This window comes from Molothrus aeneus, chromosome 14 (assembly GCF_037042795.1).
Source record: "Molothrus aeneus isolate 106 chromosome 14, BPBGC_Maene_1.0, whole genome shotgun sequence".
NCBI lineage: Eukaryota > Metazoa > Chordata > Aves > Passeriformes > Icteridae > Molothrus > Molothrus aeneus.
In genome coordinates this window covers 17,291,162-17,313,260 of record NC_089659.1, presented here as the reverse complement: position 1 = coordinate 17,313,260, position 22,099 = coordinate 17,291,162, and the positions used below count along the sequence as shown (strand labels likewise).

The 22,099-nt window shown below is 41.3% G+C and overlaps 1 protein-coding gene across 2 annotated transcripts in view; it reads right to left on the bottom strand.

Moving 5' to 3' along the window:
- Positions 1 to 22,099, bottom strand: part of PCDH11X (protocadherin 11 X-linked) — a 427,533-nt gene that overhangs the window by 221,919 nt on the left and 183,515 nt on the right. For both annotated transcript variants that reach the window (XM_066559811.1, XM_066559812.1), the window contains one exon: positions 7,691 to 7,762. In XM_066559811.1, coding sequence (XP_066415908.1) covers positions 7,691 to 7,762 — 72 coding nt within the window. The remainder of the gene's footprint in view (positions 1 to 7,690; positions 7,763 to 22,099) is intronic.

The window sequence follows — 22,099 nt, the reverse complement described above, 5'->3', positions numbered from 1 at the left end:
AACTTAATGGACTGGTGAAATCCCCCATTTCAGTTCACTAAATTCAGGCAAAATCTCTTTTCAACACTGAAGATGTGTGAGAGTGAGTTTGGGTGTGCACTGGGAGCCTTAACAGCATTTATGAATAATTTGTCCTCTGACACTGGGTTTCAGGCTCCATCCTTTGTGAGCAATAGGAAAATATTCAGTGTTGCAGAACCATAACTGGACTGAACCTCTGCAGGTGAAGAGCTCTCAATGCACTTTGTGCCTCCTGACATTGCCTGGGACAGGATTTTATGGCTCTGTTTGCTGTCCAGAATGAAAAATTTGTGTCACTAATTCATCAGGAATTAAGATATAATGTTCTTACTAAGCACTGGAAAAGTTTACACTTAAAAAAAAGCCAACCAACCAAACAATAACATTATCATCAGGAAAAGATGGTTACAAGTTTCCTAAAAACAGTGTGGGAAAGAAAACATCAGGAGATCAACCAAGAGTTAAAACCTCAAAACTTCCAAAAGCTTTCCCTCAAACACTCTCCATGCTAAGATCTGCATGGAAGCCAATACCATTTTTAAGATTTAAAGCACAACACCAGAGAGACTTTATTGTGTTCACGTTTCCCAAGGGCTTTTCAAGCTGCTCCTCTCCCTCCCAGATGCATAAATCCCTGCTCTGGTGGAGCAGGGCAGAGGATGGATCTGTTCTATGCACGGCTCCTGCCTCCCCTTGCAGTGACAGCCAGCTGGGCACGGCAAAAGGGACACCTCCAACAATCCCAGCTCCTTTGTGTTTCCAATTTGAAGATTTATGCAAGCTGAGCATGGCTCACAGCACTAAGTTACAGCCCAATGGCACTTCATGGTTTTGATATTTGGAGTTTTCTCCTAAGTAACAGGGGTGTCTCTGCTCCCTGGCCAAAAGGAAAAGGAAAACCATTCTGAGCATCCCTAAGGATAACTGAGCTCATCTACACCTCACAGAGCTCATCTACATCTTCTGAAAGCAGGCCCAGGTGATGGACTCAGACTCTGACAGGGCTTTGTGCATCTCCAAAGATGCAGGAGTAGCTGCCTTCCTGCCCTTTGTAAGCACTGTTTCACTGCTGAGGGCCCATCTCCCCCAGCTCAGGAAGAGGAGCGTGGATGCCCTGGCTGCTCTGAGCAGCACAGCTGCCCCCTGCAGCCCCTGCCCGAGGCACTGACAGCTTTTTGGGGTTACCTGTTTGCATTGGGGTTACCCTGTTTGCACAGGGCTGGGGCCAGGTGATGCTCTGCAGCTGAGCTCCCTGCTCCTCCTACCAATCCCTTCCTCTTTGCACCTCTGTCTGAGCCTGTAACAGCAACCCTGACGTGTCAGAAGCCAGAGGAAAGAAAAGATTTAACAGCGAGAGCCGAAGGAATTAGGCAGACAACACCGCTGTCATGGCAGCGGACAAAAAGGGAAGAGACATTGGACAAGGCAAATGACTCAGAAAGGATTTAAATACCTCAAGGAGGACCTGAAGCCTTTGCTACAGCCCCATTTCCCCTTGAGCAGTTTGGATGTTTGGGAGCAGTGAGACAGGGCTGAGCACAGCTGAGGCAGCCCCATGGGAACTCTCTGGGGAGGCCTCCCTGCTTTTAATTAACTCAGGAGAGAACTCTATATTGGCTCAAATTGAGAGGATTTTTATCATGGAATCACAGCCCAGTCTGCAAAACAGACAGCTAAACTTAAATGAAATGGGAATTATACTCTGCTTTTGTAATAGTCTCCCCTGCTGAAATCAATAGCAAATTCAGTGCTCACAGCTCTGAGAGCCTGCTTCTCTTTGTCCTCATTTTCTCTGAGTGACTTTTCAGCTACACAGAGACTAACCTCCTCTGCCATGCACTATGGCAAATCAGGATCTTGAAAAAAATATTTTGTATATACTAAAGTCTGTCTGAAATGCTGCCAGGTTAATACAAATAGAGTTCTGCCTGTTGGCCAGGTAACCTCAGCAACCCTGCTCTGCTGCAGAGTAAGTCTTGATTTAATTAGAATTAAGACTTTATTTGCAAACATCTTGTAATTACCTTTTTTATTTTACAGTTGAATACTCCCAGTGGCCTACTACAGGCTGATATACTGGTTTATATGTGGCAAGTTGGTGGTGTTCTATTCCACATTAACTGGAACCAGGGGAAACTATCAATAGACAAGAATTTGTTAATGCCCCTTTCCACTCCATAAACTGCCTTTTCAGAGTCACCTTCCAGAACTGTGCCCTGATTTCTGGATACATTATTTGTTCAGGATGTCAGGGATAATTCGTGTGTTTTCTTTTCTCTCCAGTTTCCCAATAAAATGTTATTTTGTTCCTGCAGATACTCAAATCACACCAAGACAACTCTCTGCTTCCAGTTGGCCTCAAGCCTGGGAGGCCTCCATTCGAAGAGATACAAGTATCAGGTTTTAAGACTGGAGTGCTCAAAAACAGTTCAGAAATTTATGTAGGAAATTCTGATTGCATTTAGAATCCCCACACCTTCTGCTCTCATCTGGTCTTTTATTACTTGTTTGGGTTTTTTTTTTTAATTTTACCAAGGGTTTTGTGTTAGCCCTCAGGATTACAATTGGAGCTCCAATTACATAAGGAATGTATTCAAGGAATATTTGAATTTACTAAGGCACCAAATAAAATAGGAACATTTTGAGCACACAGATTCTAAATACTGACTATAACCTGGATGTGAAATAGACTGTATAAATCTGTTTAGGTGGCTAGTTTCTATTGAAGACACCAAACCAGGAAAAAAGCTTTGTTTTCATTCTCACTTGGACTGGTTTTGAGTCCTAAAGGCTCAAGCTGTGACTTAAGCAAACAGAGCACACCAGGACTCCATGAACAATAATTCAACACCCATGAACTGTGGGAACAAAATATGCACTGAATTCTTATTAATTGCTTCTCTTCAAATATTTAACCACAGTTGCTAATATTTGTTCTTAATTTAAAACACTCTTTTTATAATTAAAATAAAACCAATAAACAACCTATTTTAATTTTGAATATTTTTTTTAAAGCCAGGATCAAACCACAGGCCATATTGCAATATATCTCACTTGTCAATAAAATGAGTGCCTTCAAGCATATTTATCAGAAGCAGAGCAACAAATGTGGTTGGATTATATTTATTATTGGCAGCTTTTTGCCTGTGAGCAGGAGCTGAGGGGAACAAGGTGAATTGCCAGCTCTCCTAATAAGACATCTCTGTGCTTGGAGACTTTTCTGTCCAGGAATGCTCAGGGGAGAGCCTGGCTGCAGATTAGGGCTCAAAACCAATGACAAGAACAGAAAGTGCTGCACGTGGCTGTGCCTGCATTGCTGGGCATTTGGAGAGAGCCAGAACTACATGACTTGATTTACTTTACAAAAACTGATTAGTAAAACCCCCTGTGGATTTCTTAACTATACTATGGAGGGATATAAGATTAGTGTAGCAATTCCCATCATCAAATGTATTTACTGCTAAAATATTGGATTAGTGATGTTGTATCCACTGTTCTAAGATTATAAAGCGATTCTTTAAAATTGAGCAAAAAAAAAAAAAACAAGACTACACTCAATAATTTGTAATTAGATTTGAGTGAGTGGTTTTGCCTTTCCAGAAAATGCAATTTTGCTAAAAAAAATAAAATAAAAAATAAAAATGGACTGTGTTCTGCACACAAATAAAGAGAAAATGAAACTATAGATCCAGAAGAATCCTCTGAGACACAAATGGTTGTATTTGGCTGGATCTTGTTGCTCCTGCTGGTGATGCCCAGTGCTGTGGAATACCCCACCTCTACAGCAGGTGGTAATAAAGCCTCGTTGGTGTGAGATGTGGCTTATTTGAACACACATCATTTATTCAAAACCATCATCCTCAGACACTCACCCCTCCCAGAGAGCTCTGAGGGTCATCATTGTCTCAGGTTCCACTGACAGCCAACAGTGAAGGAGGACGAGCACGAGGAGAGGGGATAAATTAGCATGTTCATTAAAGTAATTATGCTACATTTGGGCCAGGAAGATTAATGCAGCTGTATCCTGACTTTTTAGCCATTATCTTCAGTGACTAAAAGCACTTGGAGTTCTTACAATTAATAAACAAATAAAAAGCTCCAGCAGTATCATCACCTTCTCACATTTTATCCTGTTGAACACCTCTAGGAACCACTTGTATGAAGTATTTCAGAGAGACATATAATAGACAGTGATGTAGGAGTCACCAAAAAGAAATTAAATCAGAAATATTCTGCAACTGAAGAGTGGGAGTTTTGTTGTACCTGTCATGCTGGCAAACCTCACTGTTTGCCACTACTGCAGTTTAAACTTGAGCATTGTTCCCTCTCAATAAGAAAATGGTAAATCCCTGTTGTCTCTTTCTGGAGTCATTTTCCCAGTAATGACAGAATCCTGGAGATTTTAGGGTTGGAGAGACATAGTGACCCCACCATCTCCCTGGGCTGCCTAATTCCAGTGTTTTCAGTGAAGAAGTTTTTCTTTTTTGCCATCTCATCTAAACCTTGGCAAACCTTTTGGCCATTTCCTCTCATCCTGGCGGTTGTTTCCTGAGACCAATCCCACCTTGCCAAAGGCTGGGAGAAACAATTTGTTTCTGATTCAGAACCATGGTGACCAATATTATTTCGTGTCACTGCCACAAAAAATTCAGCACCAGCAACCTCAGAAATTAAAACAATCACAGATTACTTTGGTTTTTAATTGTCCTGTCTATAATGGACTGTAAATTTAGAGGCTATAAATATATAATCTTAACCACAGCAGTTCTGAACAGACTTGACAGGGTTTATCAGCTCAATGTTTAATCAGGCAAAGCAACAAAAAACACAACCACAGGAATACATGGTATTTAGCATTTAAATAAAGCTTGTAAACCAATGACAAGTCTATTTGGGCAACTACTCCCACACGTGTTCCTTATCTGCAAAGGTCTTGTCCCAAATTTATCGGAACGAGTCTCTCGTACTTTATTTTCCAGGCAGGAACATCAGTTTCCATTCACTGAGTTCACAGAAAAAAGATGCAGAAAACTACAAGTTAAAAGGCACAGCCTGGAAAAAAGAATTCCCACAATGTCAATGTCATTCTGCTCTGTGAACTTAATCAACCACAGCCAAAAGCCCTAAAAAACACAACTGTAAAACCAAGAACAAAAACCCCACTACAAAGAAGGAGAAATGAGCCTGACAAAGCACTACAGCTCTTTTCTTGTCTAATTGCAGAGCTGTTTCAAAATTCCCAGCAAAACCTGGCTGCTTCTGAGATCCAACCTTGAGCAAACAAGGCAAGTAGGAGCCACGGCAGCACAAATCCCAAATCCTCGTTTCCCCAGCCTGTAACCTCTGTGTGAAATTGCCCTGCTGCTAATGGGCACCAGCTTCTCCCCTGCTGCTGGCAGGGGCCAGATGTGGCTCTTTCTGCCTCACTGCCCTTTGGCCCTGCACACAAACCCTGCTCTGGGCTGCTCCATTCCCTCTCTGCTGGCAGAGCTCATCCCACAGCAGCCCGAGCACGCAAAATGATTTTTTAATTGTTATTATTAAATAGACACACGTAGTGAGTCTCTCCCTTGTGTGTGGTTTGGGGGACTCAAAAACTCCCGTGGAAGCAACACCTTTTTGTACAGAGGAGTTGGCTTTACTGTGGTTCATTCCAGCAGCTTTTAAATACATTTCTCCTCCTTTTAGAGTTGGGAACCATTTGTTTTATGAGCACCATTTGGATCATTTGCCTGTTGCTCATAAAATAGACAAAGCTTTTATCCATGCCATGAATTTTTACTCACTTTATACAAAATACCTAAGGAGGGATTTGCAGTGGCCAGAATTACATCCATGAAAGAATTATCAACTAATTTAATTTTCTGCTACAATAATGGCTCCAGCAGTTTTTGATTTTGTTGATTACATTTCTTCCCTCCAAGAAACAAAAAAGCATATTAGCATTACTCTGTTTTCTAAAACAAATACATACAAAGAAGCTATCTTTTTAAATTAAAAAAAAATAGGAATGACAAAAATATTTTATGAATTTTAATCTTTGTAGTTATTAATTAAAGCGGTGGCAAATGCAGATTTCAACAGCAATCAAACAACACGGTGATGGTCTGTTGTTGTTCCAGCAAGAACAAGGATTCCCATCGACACTGGGACAGTGCAATGGAATATTTCCTTGGCAGGACTCCTGGCAACAAGACACACAAAGCACTTTTCACGAGGAAAAGTGGCTGCAAAAGTCACCTCTGTCACCCACGTTCACACACCAGTGCGTGTGACAATCGTAAATGACAATGGTAAATGCGTAAATGACAATCACAGCATCGAGCTGCTTCAACAGCTCCCCTCTCAACTCCGGAGCCAAAATCCTCTCCAAGAACCCAAATCCTCTCCAAATCCTCTCCAAGAACCCGAACGCAGCCCCAACCCAAGCTCCTGGTGAGGAAATGCTGTGGGAGAGGACCGGGAGGAGCCATCAATGCTCCATCAGCGGCACGTGAAGAGTTAATGCCTGCTGCCAGCTGAGGAGCACAGCAAGGCCCCGCAGGACTGCACACAAACTTTATTGATTGCAGAGTCAGATCGATGGGCCTTAACTGCTGTGATTAGCAGCTGCCTGCATGGAGGGATTGGGGGTTTGGCCATGCAGGGGCTGGGAGCAGCACAGCCTGCACTGGGAGCCTTTACTGGGCAAAGGGAAAATCCTGTGTGCCTTGGAGAGCAGCGCTCAGGGACTGCCCTGAAACACCAGGCTTGCAGATTTACAGACAGAAATCTCCTCTCTGCACGCACAAGCATGAACAGCACATATCTGGGTTCTCAGCTGAGAGTTTCTGTACTTTAGCCAGCTGTATGGGCTGGCCTGTGGATGCCTGCGCAGCCAGCAGTGCACCTGCTAAAGGGAAATGCACTCAGGCATGAACAGAGCTGGGAGGGCTTTCTCATTTCTGCTTCTCAATTCCTACACTGTATTTGCCACAAGTTTTGGGAGTAGAGGCCTCTAGAACAAACCTAACTTCCAGGATTTCACATTTCACTGCTTCTTTCATTCCCTCATATCACCTCTGAAGCCACACGCTCCATGTGCAACCCACTGATACCCAGGGAATAAACAGCAAAAATGGCTCTGAAATCCTCCACATAAAACATTTATAATAAACATTTTTTCAAGTAATTACAAACACCAAAATATTCAAACCCATTCCGTGTTAAGAAAGATTGCATATTAATATCCATGTTTCTTTATTGCCTTTTGCATGCTTAATTATTGTTTCATTCTTGGTTAAGTCCTCATGAAGCAAAAGGCCGATCTCTCAAACCTCCCTCCCAAAATATCAAACATTCACCACTTCATTCCTACACCAGATGCTCACAGTTTATTGACACACCAATAAAACCATCAAAGTAGTTTTGTTTTGTCAAATTCTGCAATTTTTTTTTTTTTTAAGCAAAGTAGAAGGCAAGATAATGCTGGCATTTCTCCCTTAAAAAGAACTTAAAGGGGACCACCAATAGTCTGGGCAGCCAAAAACCAAAACAAACCATTTTGACATGTGATAGAAAAACCACAGAGCAACTTTTTGCAACAGCTTCTTTGCAGATTATTTCCATAAATACTTACAGAAACCAGCACTACAGAAAAGAAATTATCAGAAAAGTTGTTCCGGCCTACCTGTGGCTGAGTCCAGGGCTCCAGGGTTGTTTCTTTCAAAGGAGTTTGTGGCCTTCCAACTTCTTTTGTGTGCTTTTGGGAGAGAAAAAGATGTGTCAGTGGTATGTTCAGTGTGCATTCAGCATTAATATCCCTTGAGGGAATGAAACAGGTACAAATCCCATGCAGTAATGTATAAATGCATCACAGCACACATTTGGAGCAGGCTGTAAGTAACTTTTTTTTCCTACCAGCTAAAGAACTTTATAGAATTGCTGTATCTTTCAAGGCGTGGGGGTACACACCTTCATCTGTGCATACAGGTAAAAAATTCAGCCAAAAATAGGAAATTATTTGCCACCAGAGTAAGGCTCAGCAGCGGAAATTCAGAGAGAACTCAGCTCTGGTTTCTCCCCTGTTTCCTGCCCAGGCTGTGTTATGCTCACTGTAACTTCAATAGATGAATCAGAAAAGGAATTTATGGGAGACACTTCTAAAGGCTGCATTATTTGGATGTGGAGCCAGGTTTTCAGATGAGAGCCCTTGTCTTTCCTTAATCCTCAGAGCTGGAGCCAGGAGACAGAGCAGGTAAAGGTTTTCTGTCTCCTTGACTTCCCACTACTTGGAATGTTCTAAGAACAGCCACCTCAAATCCAAAGTCCATCTAATCAAGTAGATTAAAGTGGTCTTCAAACACTCTGATCCTTCACACTTTCTTTTTTCTTACAATACCAAAACGTCCCGCAATTCTTTATCAACATCTAATTACTCTACTGCAATAATAAATGCATAAGATTTTGGTCACTGGGATGGAGCACTGAAGAGGATGTTGGAACCTTTTAATTTTCTCCATATGTGCTTCCACTGAGGGAATTTTATACACTGTTGTGAAGGATAAAAGTCTCATATATTCTTTCTCCCTAAATTTTTGTTCTGTCATAGAAAAAATGTCATTCACAAGACAAAAAAAAAAAAAAAAAAAGATCCTCTGCTGAAATACTTTTATGTAGCACCAGGATTTTCCTCCTCCTAAAACACATCTCTAATGACAATCCCTTTGACCATATCTAATACAACTATCACATGATCCAGGTCCCACACCAGAGTGCTCTAAATGCCCATGGAGACTACAAAGATTGACAAAGAAAAGGAGAGAGATGCCATTGGATTTTTTTGTCATTTACAACAACCTATGGCTGCCTAAAAGTAAGCATTGTTTTTTAAATACAGAATTTGGGGGCAACTTCATGGAGCATTCACAGGGCTTCTTTCAAAAAATCACCTTATTAAATGGCAATTGTGTTTTGGCAGGTTGGATTGCCTGTAATAATAGATTACAAGCAATAATTTTTACCATTTTTTGTTATTGTGTATTTTGGGGTAGCAACGGAATATGATTCATTCTTGAAATAGAACAATGAGTGCATTTCAAAAGTAAAAAGAAATAACCACAGATTCAGTGAATGCTAAAGAGTTAAAATGAATGCATCTGGAAAGGGAAGGTTGTGTTTTTCATGTGTTCAAAAGCAAATGTAGTCTACCTTATAATCTTGCTTTAATCATCAGCCATCAAAGGGACCCAAACACACAATGAAAATCATTAAACATATCAATTGTGATGCTAAAGATACCATAATAATTCCACACGGGCCAGCCTGCCAGGAACTGATGTTAAAAATCACATTATTTCTTGAGAAATAATTCTTCCTGGCATTTCACACCAGTTTTTTATACAACATTTGTCCACTCAGAGGGCAAAGAGAAAAATGAATAAACAAGTGATGATGCAAGGAAAACAGATGCAAAAGTACATTTAGGTGAAACAGCACTTGAAGTGTTTGGGTAACACTGGAAACCAAGTTCTCAACCTTAGACAGGGCTTAATGAAGACTCAAAGAACACAATGCTGAATTTTATTTAGACTGGCCCCATTTACTTCCTAAAGATCCCCCTGCCCTGCATCTAAAGAGACCCTGTCACCCCACTCTGAAGGTATCAGGAAATAGGGACAGCACACAGAAAGAGTGAAAATGGTGCAGATTCCAGGGAAACTGCTGCTCCTGGAGGGAAGGAGGACAAGACCAAGCAGCAGCTCCTTTACCCCTGCAGGCTTCCCTCAAACACCTTCGTGGCTCTCACTCCAATTCCCTGCGCTGTTCCACAGCCAGCTCTGCTTTGCCACGGAGGACCAGGAGGGGATTTGTGTGACCACTCTGCACATGGACAAAGGTGTGAGCCCACAGGGACGGCTGGCAGCCACCCAGGGCCTGTACCTGTGACAAGAGGCAAATCCTCTGCAGCTCCAGCCCAGAGCTGCCCCTCTCCAGGTGAGATGCCTGCTACAACAGCAGCTACACCTGGAGCACAGGGGTCCTGACTCACCCTGGCAGGTACACACACCTTGTAATGGACCCAGCCACACGTTCTCTTTGCTCTGTTTTAAAGAAGGATGGGGTCATGAGAGACAATCCTCACAGGAGCCTCTTCCTTTCAGCACAGATAAAGAAACTCTGACTAAAGGTGGGAAGTTTTGGGAAGCCTTTGTCCCCTTGTTTAGCTTGGAGCATCTTCTTACAGCCTTCTGCAGCTCCCAAATTCCCTGAAGAAACAATAGACTGTGCCCACAGTCTTCTGTTTATGTTCCCTCCTCTTCCTCACTTTGGCATTGAAGTTCCACACATGGAAGAGAGCTGTACTCGTGATGGAATTGGATTGGATCAAAGATGGAAGATTTCAACCTGGACATGATGCTGTGGTTCCAGCAGAGCCAGTAGAGCTCCCCCAGCCCTTGCACACACAATGATTACAATTTTTCTAGCAATCAAGCCTGACTGATGGAATAAATTAGGTTCTTTCCATGTTGGAAGAGCCACCTGTACCTCTGTAAGAGCCAGGTGCTGTTCCACCAGCACAGGGGGTACCTGGACAACTCTTCCTGAGCTCTCCCTCTCTGCTGCAGCCCAGGGAGACACATTCTGCTCTAAACCATCACCTGGCATCCTGTCACTGCTGTGGTACAGGCACTGAGCGAGGCACAAACAAAGGAACCACATAAAACCTTGCTGGCTGTAAAGGTTTCCTTCATCTCAGAATTATTTCCTTTTGTCCACTAGGAAATGCAATAATTCCAGCTGCTCCCCAGGCCTGTCTACCTACATTAACTCCAATTTTCAGGTTTTTTCAATAGGAACAAAGTTTTGGTTTGCTGTGTCATCCTACAGCCAGTCCCCATCCACCTGTCCACCTAGAAATTGGCCTGATCAGTGATGTTAGCAATCAATAAAGTCCAGAATAATAACCAGGTCATAAAAGACTCTGCACAAAATATTTTGCTGATATTTGGGATTTTTTTTTTGTCTGGTTTAAACAGCAAAAGAAAGCTTTAATATTTAATCAAAGCAGTTATTAAGTATTTTTTCAGGGAAAAAATGAAATTCATCATGAATCTTTCCTGTTGTTTATTAGGAGCAATAAGTTAACAAACATATAATTACTTATGACAACTTGACAGGTAATATCCAGCCTTCCAAAACCTACCAGAGAAAATGAACTCTAAAACAGATTTTGAAGGTTATGAAAGTGTTTTAAGTCAGATATCATTTTTTTCTTTAATGAAATGATGGATCTGGGTGTTTTAGAGTGGTCCTCACTCTGAAACATGAGGGAGATCTTCAGTGCATCTGAGATAACTGAAACTGCTTAGGTTTTATTCTAATACTAAATACTGGATTTTTTCAGCTGGATAGATGTTATCTCCATTCCATCCTCCTTCTCTATCGACAAGTTTTTGCTTTTCCTCAAAACAAATCTTGACTTAGAATTGAGAAGGAAGAATGAAAAGTTACAATGCAACAACTTTGTTTTACCTATTCTGATTTCTGGAAAAGCCCTACAATTACCTAGGCAGATACTACCACCAGTAATTCTAGTGGTTATTGATTACTGTGAGTAGCAAAAGCAGACTGAAATTCCAAGATAACACCATGCATTTCTCTCTGGTGCCTTAGGAAACTGCTATGGCAGCACTAAAATTGTCTGACTCCAAGCGTCCCAGTCCTGCACTTTACAGCAAAGGAAAAAACCCCAAAAAACAAAAAAACCCTGTATGAAACAAGCTTTCAAGCTGAAAACTTCTATGGCTTGAAGTGAAATTTGGGAAACAAACAGCAAAAAATTTGCTAAGTTGTATATCAGCTATGTTACATTATCATAATATAGCCGGGATTGCAAATGTTCATGTTTGGGGCAACTTCTGTCTGCCAGAATCCACAGTTTTAGACAGGAAGTGCACTCTTCACTACTTTTCTGTTGCACATTTTGAGCAGGAAATCAGGTGCACTGATTTTACTGTCCAGGCAGAAGGTGTTTGCACTGAGACAGAGGAGCCCTGTAAGCTGAGGAGGAGATTATCTCTACCAACAATGCCTCCCCCTCGCCCCTAAGTTGATTTCAGGTAATTCGATTCCTGCAGTCCTCCCAAGATCCTTCACGTGAAAGGGGAACAGAAGGGTTAATTTTAGTGACAATAGTATAAGTTAATGTCACAGATTGCTAAAACAAATTATTCTATTCTGAGTTTCCAAGGTTCATCTATTTCTATATAAAGAAAGCCACAGGACAGCTGGAATGAAGATGTCCTTAGGGATTCCTACAGGCAGGTTTCTGCTTTGTGTTCAAGAAACAAAGGTCTGCCTTTTGCCAGAGGACAGAAACACAAATAAATATACAGATAAGGACCCCTTTGAGGAGAGATCAGTGAGGAACCCACAAGTCTAGAGCCCTGAAATGAAACTTAGGAGCTTTCCAGAACAAGCAGCAACCTGGGATCACCACTGACAGCTTCCACTCTGCTTTGCTTTGCTGTCCCAGCTGCAGCTCCACCTCTGGAAGTACCAAAAACGCCCTGTGACATGGATCTTCATCTTCCCAGTGATTCCTTGGGCTCAAAAACCACAATTTCACCCAGCAAGTCCCTAATGGTGCTGCCAGCAGGCAGCTTTTACCTTGCAAGCACCTCCCGAGAGATTCAACAAATCCCCCAGGGCACGTCCAGCATTAGGAGATGGTTCCAGGGGTGCAGCACACCCACAGCTGTTCTGTTGTTCCTGCAGGGAAATCAACCCTTGGCTCATTTATTTCCTTCTTTTGTCCTAACACATCTCTGGGCAAAGCTGGTGCAGGGCAGGGGATGGAGGATAAAGGAGGGTGTGGGTGTGGGTGCAGCACACCAGGGATGCTCAGAGGTTTAACAAAGCCTGACACGAGATTTGCCAGATGGCTCCGTACCGGATTGTAAAACTTTAAACTAATCTTCATTTAAGAGTTTTAAGGGCTGTATCCCTCTTATAAAGCCTCTTGCTCTTTTGCCTGGTTGATTCTGGTAAATTATAGATCAGACTTTAGAAAACTGCTTCCATGAGCAGCAGCTCCTTAAATCTCAGCTAAACTGAGCAAGAAGATTACATGTTATTATGATGTAGCACAGCAGGATTTCTGTACAGCAAACATAATGATGTGGAGAAGGATAAAACTATCATTCTGCACAAGGAGGTCATCCACAGAAGAACAATGCTCTCTATACAGCAGCCAAATCCATCCCTACATGGTGAATCTTCACTGGGAAAATGTTTTTTCTTAATGGTTCTGTAAAGAAACCCAACCATAAGCAAAAAACCCGAATCTGCACTTTAGGATTCAGCCATCAAGCATTGTAGCACAAAGGAGATGTCATTGGGGAGAAATTATTCTAAATACTACTAGAAAAAAGTATCTATTTCAAGGGCAATTGTAGGGTAAATGCATCTTGTTGGTTTTATGCAAGGAGAAGGGATTTCCTGGGAATCCCAAGGGATGTGTCAGATAGTGTACATAGCATTAAAAATTGAAATGCTCACTAATCTTACAAGCACATAGATATACTTTTAATTGTAAATCAAATCCAGTTCACATGGAAAAGCACAGAGTCACTACACTGGTGTAGAAATTCTTTCCACCTGCTATTTGTATTTGCCATCTTACTCAGTATCTTCCCCACTAGTGGAGAGAACTGCAGATTTCAGACACCACATGATGACAAAGTCTAAGTGGGAACAACAGAGAATAAATCCAGGTGTTCAGTAACCAGAAGCAGCAAAACTGCAAAAAAAAAAAATCAAGAGACTGAGACCACCCAACCTGCAAGTTGATACAGGAATTTGATACTAAAATTGTGCCTTATCAACTTTTTGAACAGGTGATGCAAATGCTTAAGTCTATTCAGCTCTGAGGCAGCAATAAATTGCTCTTATTTTTTCCTCTACACAATTCTGATTGCAGTGGAGTAATGTCAAATGACCTCCTTCTTCTTTATTTTTTTTTTTTAAATGGAAACATTGCTTTCTGCACATGACAGCTTTTGACTTAAAAGCAAACAGGTGAGATATTCACAGCCCTGGTCTTTTTCAGAATGTCACGCACAGGAATTACACAGACTTATCCTAAAGTTTCCTGTAAGAACAGCAGCAATTTGAAATGCCTAAGAAAAGTGTCTGGGAGGATACACTGGTGAAGACTGTTGCACAACTGATTTTATTTACATTTAAATTACAACCAGAAACTGTGTTATCCTTCTGTTTTACCTTGCACAACATTGCTCATAAACTTAAGCAAGTTGCCCAGATTTCAAATATGACAAAGAAATTCCTAATGAACAGTTAAATACTTTCTGATATAAGAACAGAGGATTTACTACAAATTCAGATAATCCTAAAGGGAAAAAAAAAACCAAAAAAAACCCCTTCAAAATTCAAAAACATTGAGCTTTTTTTGGTTCATATATGTAAAAATCTTAGTGGTAATAGCTGATAAAATATGCTTACACTCTATGTTCTGGCTTGAAAGTATTTACATATATAAAACTAATGTGACATTAGATGCTAAGGTATTCTTACTTCAAGTGAAAGGGGGAAAAGAACATAATATCAAACAGCTTGTTTTACTTGTCTGAGCTCTACTTAGCTTTTAAAGAAGGAATAGAAATGTACACAAATCCGTTTTGTGGCTCAGATATAAAGCATTGTGTTAAAAATGTAGTACACGGTAGCAAAATTACAAAATTTTATATTCCTGCATATTTCCTCCGGAGTTGTTAAAATTCACATTTCTTGTTATATCCTGTCATAAAAATAGTTTCTCTTTCTGTAGGTTACTCAGGAAAAACAGTGGAGCCCCTGCCTGGATCCACCTTGTCCAAATGTGGGGTTTTTTTAGGGCTTGTCATCTTCTTTCTCTATGGCATGACTAAGTTATACTTTACAGAAATCCAGCTTCTCCTAAAGAAAATTTGCAATTTAAATTGCTCTTTCTCTCTGAACATTAAGTCTGAATTGGATAAAGTTGTTAAAAGCTAAGGCTTCCTGGTTTTTTTTGCTAATCAAGCAAACCAAAATTACATTATCAGAGTCAGCCAGGAGTAGCGAGGACCTGGATGCTGGAGAAAGGCCTGAAAGGGAATCTCACACCCTGATTACAGCCAGGGCAGAATGGCTGACCAACTTCTACACTTTAAGCTTTGAAGTGTGGCAGAACTATGGAAAATGTGCCACCTTAAATTAGATTTTTCCAGAAAGTTGATAAATAGGCTTACTCATAAAGAGCAGCAAGACTAATCTGCAATTCTCCTGACATTAGACAACATGATCTATAGAAGCCTTGTTGGATCATCAGTTCTTTTCATTTGATGTCATCCTATTTATATTCCTTATCCCCAGCTGTGACTATTCGTCTTATAAAGTATGTTTGATTTTTCTAGTACATATTGTAGCTCTGAGCATATGAAGTAAAACAAAAAAGTCAGATTATTCTTCAGGTGGCAGGAGTGTGTCCAGAACAGGCACTCAGACCATAAATAATCCCTCAAGAGATAAAGAAATATGTTGGGAAATGCTTTTATTGTTCCTTATCATGACTTGGAGTAAATTATTCAGCCTCTATCCGAAGCTATGGCACAGAATTCAGAGTGGATGCAGAGAATGTGACTTGTAAAGGAGGGAGGAGCAGGGGGAGGCAGGAGGGAGTCCCTGGTGGGGTGAGAGTGGCTCCAGCTGCCCCGAGACACATCTGTGCAAGGAGGATCCATCGCCCACTGAAGCCAAGAATGCCTGTGGGTTGGAGCAGCACAGCTCAGGAAAAATTGATAGGTCTTTTGATACTTGACAGGTGGCCAGGATAGAGCCCAAAACCTCCATACTTTTCTAGTAAAATCCATTAAAATTTGTACTGCGCCAGTAGGAAACTGGTGCCTTGCAGCCTTGCTGCTGCTTCTTCCCTTCCCTTGGGCAGCTCTGCACAGCCTCAAAAGGAGCAATACCAATATTCCCTTTTACTAACTGCTAAAGTGCCACCACAGATGCCCACAAAGCCCCTTCACATTTCCCCCAATGCTCTGTGTTCTGCCAAACCCATCCTCACTCTTTGTTAGAAATCCCTTCTGAAGTTACAGGAAAAATTCTACCTTGATGTCCCAGGTTTTGCTGCAGTTTGCTGTCAAGAGAATAGTCATTCTATTTCAAGAAGAATCATAAATTTCTAACCATTTTTTTTTCCAGCTAAACATAACAAATAATAACATTACAAAATTATATTTCTCTGGCTGACCTATATAACGATAAAGTCTGCTGTGCTGCCTTTCTGGAAGGAGAGAACGTAAAATTCATCAGAGGCTACACTGAATAAAGAGGTTTTGGAAGCCCTGACAGGCTGGGGCCAAGGTCCACCCGTGCCACAACTTCCCTGGCTCGTGAGTGCCTCCATAAGTGTGGCAGATTTGTGTCCTTGGGGTGTGGAGGCAGGACAGGGGTGCAAACCAGGCAGGCTCAGCAGCATCCTCAGCGTGAGGCTCTGCTCTTGGGAGGGTCTCTAGACCCACCCAGGGACAGTCAGGGCAGTTCCTATAACACAGATGTGTTATCATTATATTCCAGATATCATGACAAGGCTCCTTGGCCCAGATATTGGGTTGGCTTTAAATGTTAAATATTAAATTTTCATGTTAAATATTTAATACAAGAACTACCTCTGTTTCCTCTGGGATCTTGGCCCTGCTCAGAGCAGGGTCAGGCAGCAGAGGCAGAGGTCACCTGCTCCTTGTGGCCAGCAGATGAAGCCATGCAATGAACTCACAGAACCAAAGCTCACTCTAAATCCCCTCTTTTTGTTCTGCAGCAAATAATGCATCCTAATGGATTAACGAAAACAATGTCAATATTGTCACTGCTGTTTTTTTTTTATACAGGGCTTTTATACGTGTTAAGGAAAATGGCATTTTGTTTATTAGGGGCAACTGCTTCCACTCTTCCAGATGACAAATTCCAGTAACAACTTGAGCTTTTAGAAATAGTTAATGAGATAAAAGTGATTAAGGCATCATTCTGATGGGAAGGGTTTACACGTTTCACATGAGAGATCTGAAAATAAACATTTGGAATATTTGAGAGCAAAAACCACAGAATGTGTGGCCATCACTGGATTTCCAAACTGTTTGCACTGAATTTTTACTTGTCTTAGATTAAGCACACATTCAGTGCAATAACATATGGCACTGAAATCAGACATAGCAAATACTTTTATTAAGTGAAATACTTTTATAAAAATGTGTTCCTCTGTCCAGATGTAACAGACTGGGAATAATTTCACTTATAAAGGTTGCTTGCATTATCTTCTCTAATACCTCTGATGTATGTATTTCATAAAACAAACATTCTGTTATCTCTGGATTACTGCACTAAATCTACTCATGTAAACTCTTCAGGAATTCTTCTTGAGGAATATGAAACACTTCCACAATTTACATGGCAGTGACCCTTAAACCTTGTCAGATTATGCTCTGTTTTTTATGATTCCAGTTCCTACAACTGATTAATTACTCACTGAACTGAAAGATCTGAACTTGCAATCAAGTGACTTTTCTAGCAACAACACTGGTTCAAGGATCAATGAAGGAAAAAAAAACCAGCAAATAAAAAACAAACCAAAACCCCAAATAACCCACAAAATAACCCAAAATATCCTGGGTCTGTGCTCTTTATTTTTACAGACTATCTGATCTTTTAAATTCAAGTACAGCTTTGTATTTTGTGTGAATTGCAACATAATCACCGAGAGAAATCAAACAAAACATATTGAAACAACCTAAGTAAGGATTTGTCCCACAATCCTTTAAGGATTCTCATCATTTCTGCTACAATGTAAATAAAGATAAAGCGCCTTTATTACAAGGATGTAAAGATGTTATGATAGATCTCCACACATATAAAAGCCTCAGCATTCAAAGGTAAAAATAATAATTTCCCTTTCTTTACTCTTGCCGGCTTATCTCAAAGGGAGCAGTTGGAAAGAAAGAAGAGGCCGTGTAACACGTGTAGACTGAACCAAATGGAATTTTCCAGGCAGTGCAGATAGGCTGGGCTGTGCTCTCTGGAGCTGAGAGCTGCTCAGTATGAGTGAAGTGGAACTCAAAACCTGAACTTCATGAACTTTTCATGTCCTTCACGATCCCCGTGTCCGGCTCTGCTGCAGCAGTGGCACAAACAACCCGCAGCAAGATTCCCATCGGCCAGCCCAAGGAACCTGGGCTGGCAACACCCTACAGCTGGCAGCACGCTTTGTTTCTTGAGCTAACAAAGGGTTGGAATGAAAAGCAAAATGAGGAGAAGGAAAATGTCGCTGCTGCTCAGTCAGTGGGTGCTCAGAGACACTGCTGATTAATGTGTTAACGGAGGAGCCCAAAAAGACAAACCTTTTGAATCGGGGAATGAAAAGACATTTGTTCTCCTTTGTAGACAAGCACTGATTATACCAGGGAAATTTAACCACTGCAAATATAAAAATCACAGCCAAAATAATTAATAAAAGTGGCAAATGACATGACAAAGGAAATGACATGAAAGAGTTTCCTCAAAACCACCTGCTTATGACACACAGCAAAATGAGCAAGTGTCACGCGACTGATGTGAGACAAAAGATCAACAGCAGTGGAGGAAGACTTGTGGAAAGCTGGAGATCAAATAAAAAATGCAAAACTATTTTCTGTGTTAAATATGTATGATAAACATCGACTGCAAGACAGCAGACCTAATCCTGCCTTGTCCTGAATCCTGAGTGAGAAATTTTACATAACCTTGCATCTCTTTCATAGGAATTCTTAAGGAACTATTTTATATCAATGAAATTTTATTTTTCTTTTTAAACAATCTTAGCAAGGCCCAAAGCAGTAAATATAACGTGAAACTTTTCTATTGTCTATTTCTATTCACTCAATGAACCACATTACAAATTCAATTGTCTCTCTCCTTGTACCCAACTCATCACACAGAGAACACAGATTCATCTTTCCTAGACAAAATAAAACAGAATTCATATTTCAACTTCCATTCAGATTGTCTGTAAAAATATGACACTATATAAATATAAAATCACATTATTTTAAAAAACAGACTATTTTAAAAAAGCTACTGTGGAAGTAATTTTTCTACTTCTCTACTTACACTTTTTTCCTACCTTTACCTCTTACTTTAAAGAAATTGTCTACTGTAGAGATTTCATTGAAATTCACTTTAGGGAAACCAGTTGATTTCAGCAAAAATTAGTGTGGAAGAATCTTATCATAAAAGATTAAATGGATCTAAAGGAAATTACACTGCTCAAGCAAAGCCTTAAATAGTTATCTCCTGACAAAGGTTTAGCACGATATCTCAACTAGAAATCAGACCAGCTTTAACAAATAGTAATGTTTCCCTCCCAGAAACATATTTGAACTTGATTTTTTCCTCTCCCTGACTTTCTCAGTCCTTATGATGCTATCTCTAGTTTATAAAACCTCTCAAGGCAATTTTCTGCCAACAAGTGGCTTCTTTAATTTACCTCTACCATAAATTCCCAACCACAAGAGTAGATTCCTTGCTGCTTTAGATCTGCATTTAATTCCACATCCCTTCCTTTCATTTCACAAATGCCCACCTTTATCTCCATCATTTTACTTTGGGGCATCATTTAACTTAGTCCTCCCTAGCCAGAAGTCCTCTCAGACCCTCCCACAAACTTCTGGCTTCAGTGAATTGATTTGCTGTCTCCTCTAAGTATCCTCCACAGCAAATCAATCCTTTGACTCCTGCAACTTTTCTGAAGCCTCACCTCTTGCCTGCAAGAGGAAAGCTGTAATCACCCTTTATTTGCATTTCTCCGTGGCAATGAAGGAGGATTGATTTAGGATTAAGCATTTGCCATCATCACAGCTGGGTTCAGACAGAGCCAATTGACCCCTCAGCCCTCCCAGTCCCGCTGCCATCACTTCCCATCAGGGCTGGAGCGCTGAGACTTTGCTGCCACCTGCAAAGTTCCTCCAAGCCTCACACACAGACCAACGCCCACCACAGTGAGCACTTCTGTGAGGAAATGCCTTCCCATCTCACACTTTGGGAAACTCCTTTCAATTTGCTCCATTTGCCTCACTGTTAGAGTACAACTGAAAAAAAAAAAATCATTAAAAGAACCCGCCTAGGACTTGATCTCAGCTGACTAATGACTAGGATCAGTCATGCAAAAATGCAGTTAAAAAGCTCTATTTTTTAAGAGAGTAGTTTCTGTAACTCAACTATCCAAGCCATAATTAAGACTGAGCTGCTCGGACTTCTTGGAGCAAGTCCATAACTCCATATGAGATGGTTTTGTATTCTGGAAAGTTCACCACATCATCAGGTAAGTCAGACAGGAAGACAATGGATACAGATACAGTAAATGTAGCTCTCCTACAGGAATATCAGAACAAATGGTGTTGTTCATCTTAGAAGAAAATAAAAAGCAGAGGATCCATGTACTGGCACCAGGTGCATTTGTAGGTCCAGTAAATCATACAGTGACTGCTCACAAAATTCTTGTTGAAGTGGGGGGGGGATTAAATTAAATTATTATGTTGTTTTTTTCAGGATTAATCTTGTGCACTGTTGGTTGGAGTGCTGAGCACATCAGGGATTTCACAACATGGCATTAAAGAGCAACAATATTCAGAGCTATAATAATTAAGACAAAATAGACATGATCTCCAGAGAGCAGTGCAGAACCTTATTTTGCAGCACCTTTAAGCTACTTGGGGCTGTGGGAGTGAGATCTTTATAAGTGATAATTCCACCCTATGGCACTTCCAACACATTTTTCATAAACAACTCACATTTGCCCGTGTTAGTTCTCGTGTACTTTACAGTTTTAGCAACACAGCGTTCCTTGTTTGTGCAGATTTGCATTTGTCCAGGCTCAGGATGGGAGCTGGCAAAGCCTGGCTCCTCTCCAGGGCTCCTGTGACAAGGGAGCTGAGCCGAGCTGTCACCCTGGGGGTGCCCCAGTGGCTAAGTCTCACAAACCCTGGGGACGTGGCCCTCTGGGAGTGCCAGGGCACAGCACAGCACCCCAGGGCTCTCATCCCAGCCCACGCTGGGACCACAGCACCAGCAAAACCTGGGCAGCCACTGAATCATTCAACAGTTGCAATTCCAGTAGGTTACACAGCATGGAAAACTGTTCAGCAATAATTCAAACAGTTAAAGGAGGAAAGCACTAGGAAGGAGCAGGAGACGTGTTGTCCTGTACTTGTGATGGTCAGCTTTCAACTCCACGTGTTAAATAAATAAAATTAGCTTGACTCACAAAGAAATCAACTACAGGCTTCATGAGAGGAAGCTCTAAGTTGCAAGAGTTTTAACATGAAGTAATAAAAAGAAAAAAAAGTACTTCAGAGAACTTAAAAGAAAGACAAAATTAAATGTGCTGGGGTGCTAAGGTCAGCTCCCTAATGCACAGCACACATTCACTAGTGCAAAATGCTTTTACAGTTTCCTGAGGCTCAGCGTGCTCTTTGCTGCTTTTATATGTCAACAGGTTCATCCTAGCGTGCCCTCAGCATTCAGAAATCACCCCCTTCATTATCAGCCAGAGCTGTGTGAATAAACCAGATAAGTTAACCACACACACCCCGTGCCTGGCACAGCACACACTCCTGAGCCTGAAATGTGAATTCCTGAGACAGGCAAAGAGGCCAAGCTTGGCACAGAGATCTTCTCCCTGAGGAAAAAAAAAATTCTGCTGACCTCAGCCTTGTGTCCCAGTGCTAAAAGTCACTGCCAGGATCTCCATCAGAATCATTAACTGCTCCACAACTCAGAGCAAACTGCACTGCAGGGCTGCAGCTAAAAATCAACCCTGGAGCGTGTCCTGCTGGCTGCCCTCCACACCTGCTCCACACTGACCCAGGGCAAACCACAATTCAGGGGTTTCTAACCTACCAACACCCCCATCCCTGCTGCTGGGGATAAACCCAAGCTGCCCACGTGCTTTCAGGAATCATCTCTTTCCTACAAGGCAGGGCCCTGTGGGAGGACAGGCCCAGCTCTCAGTCTTGGTCAT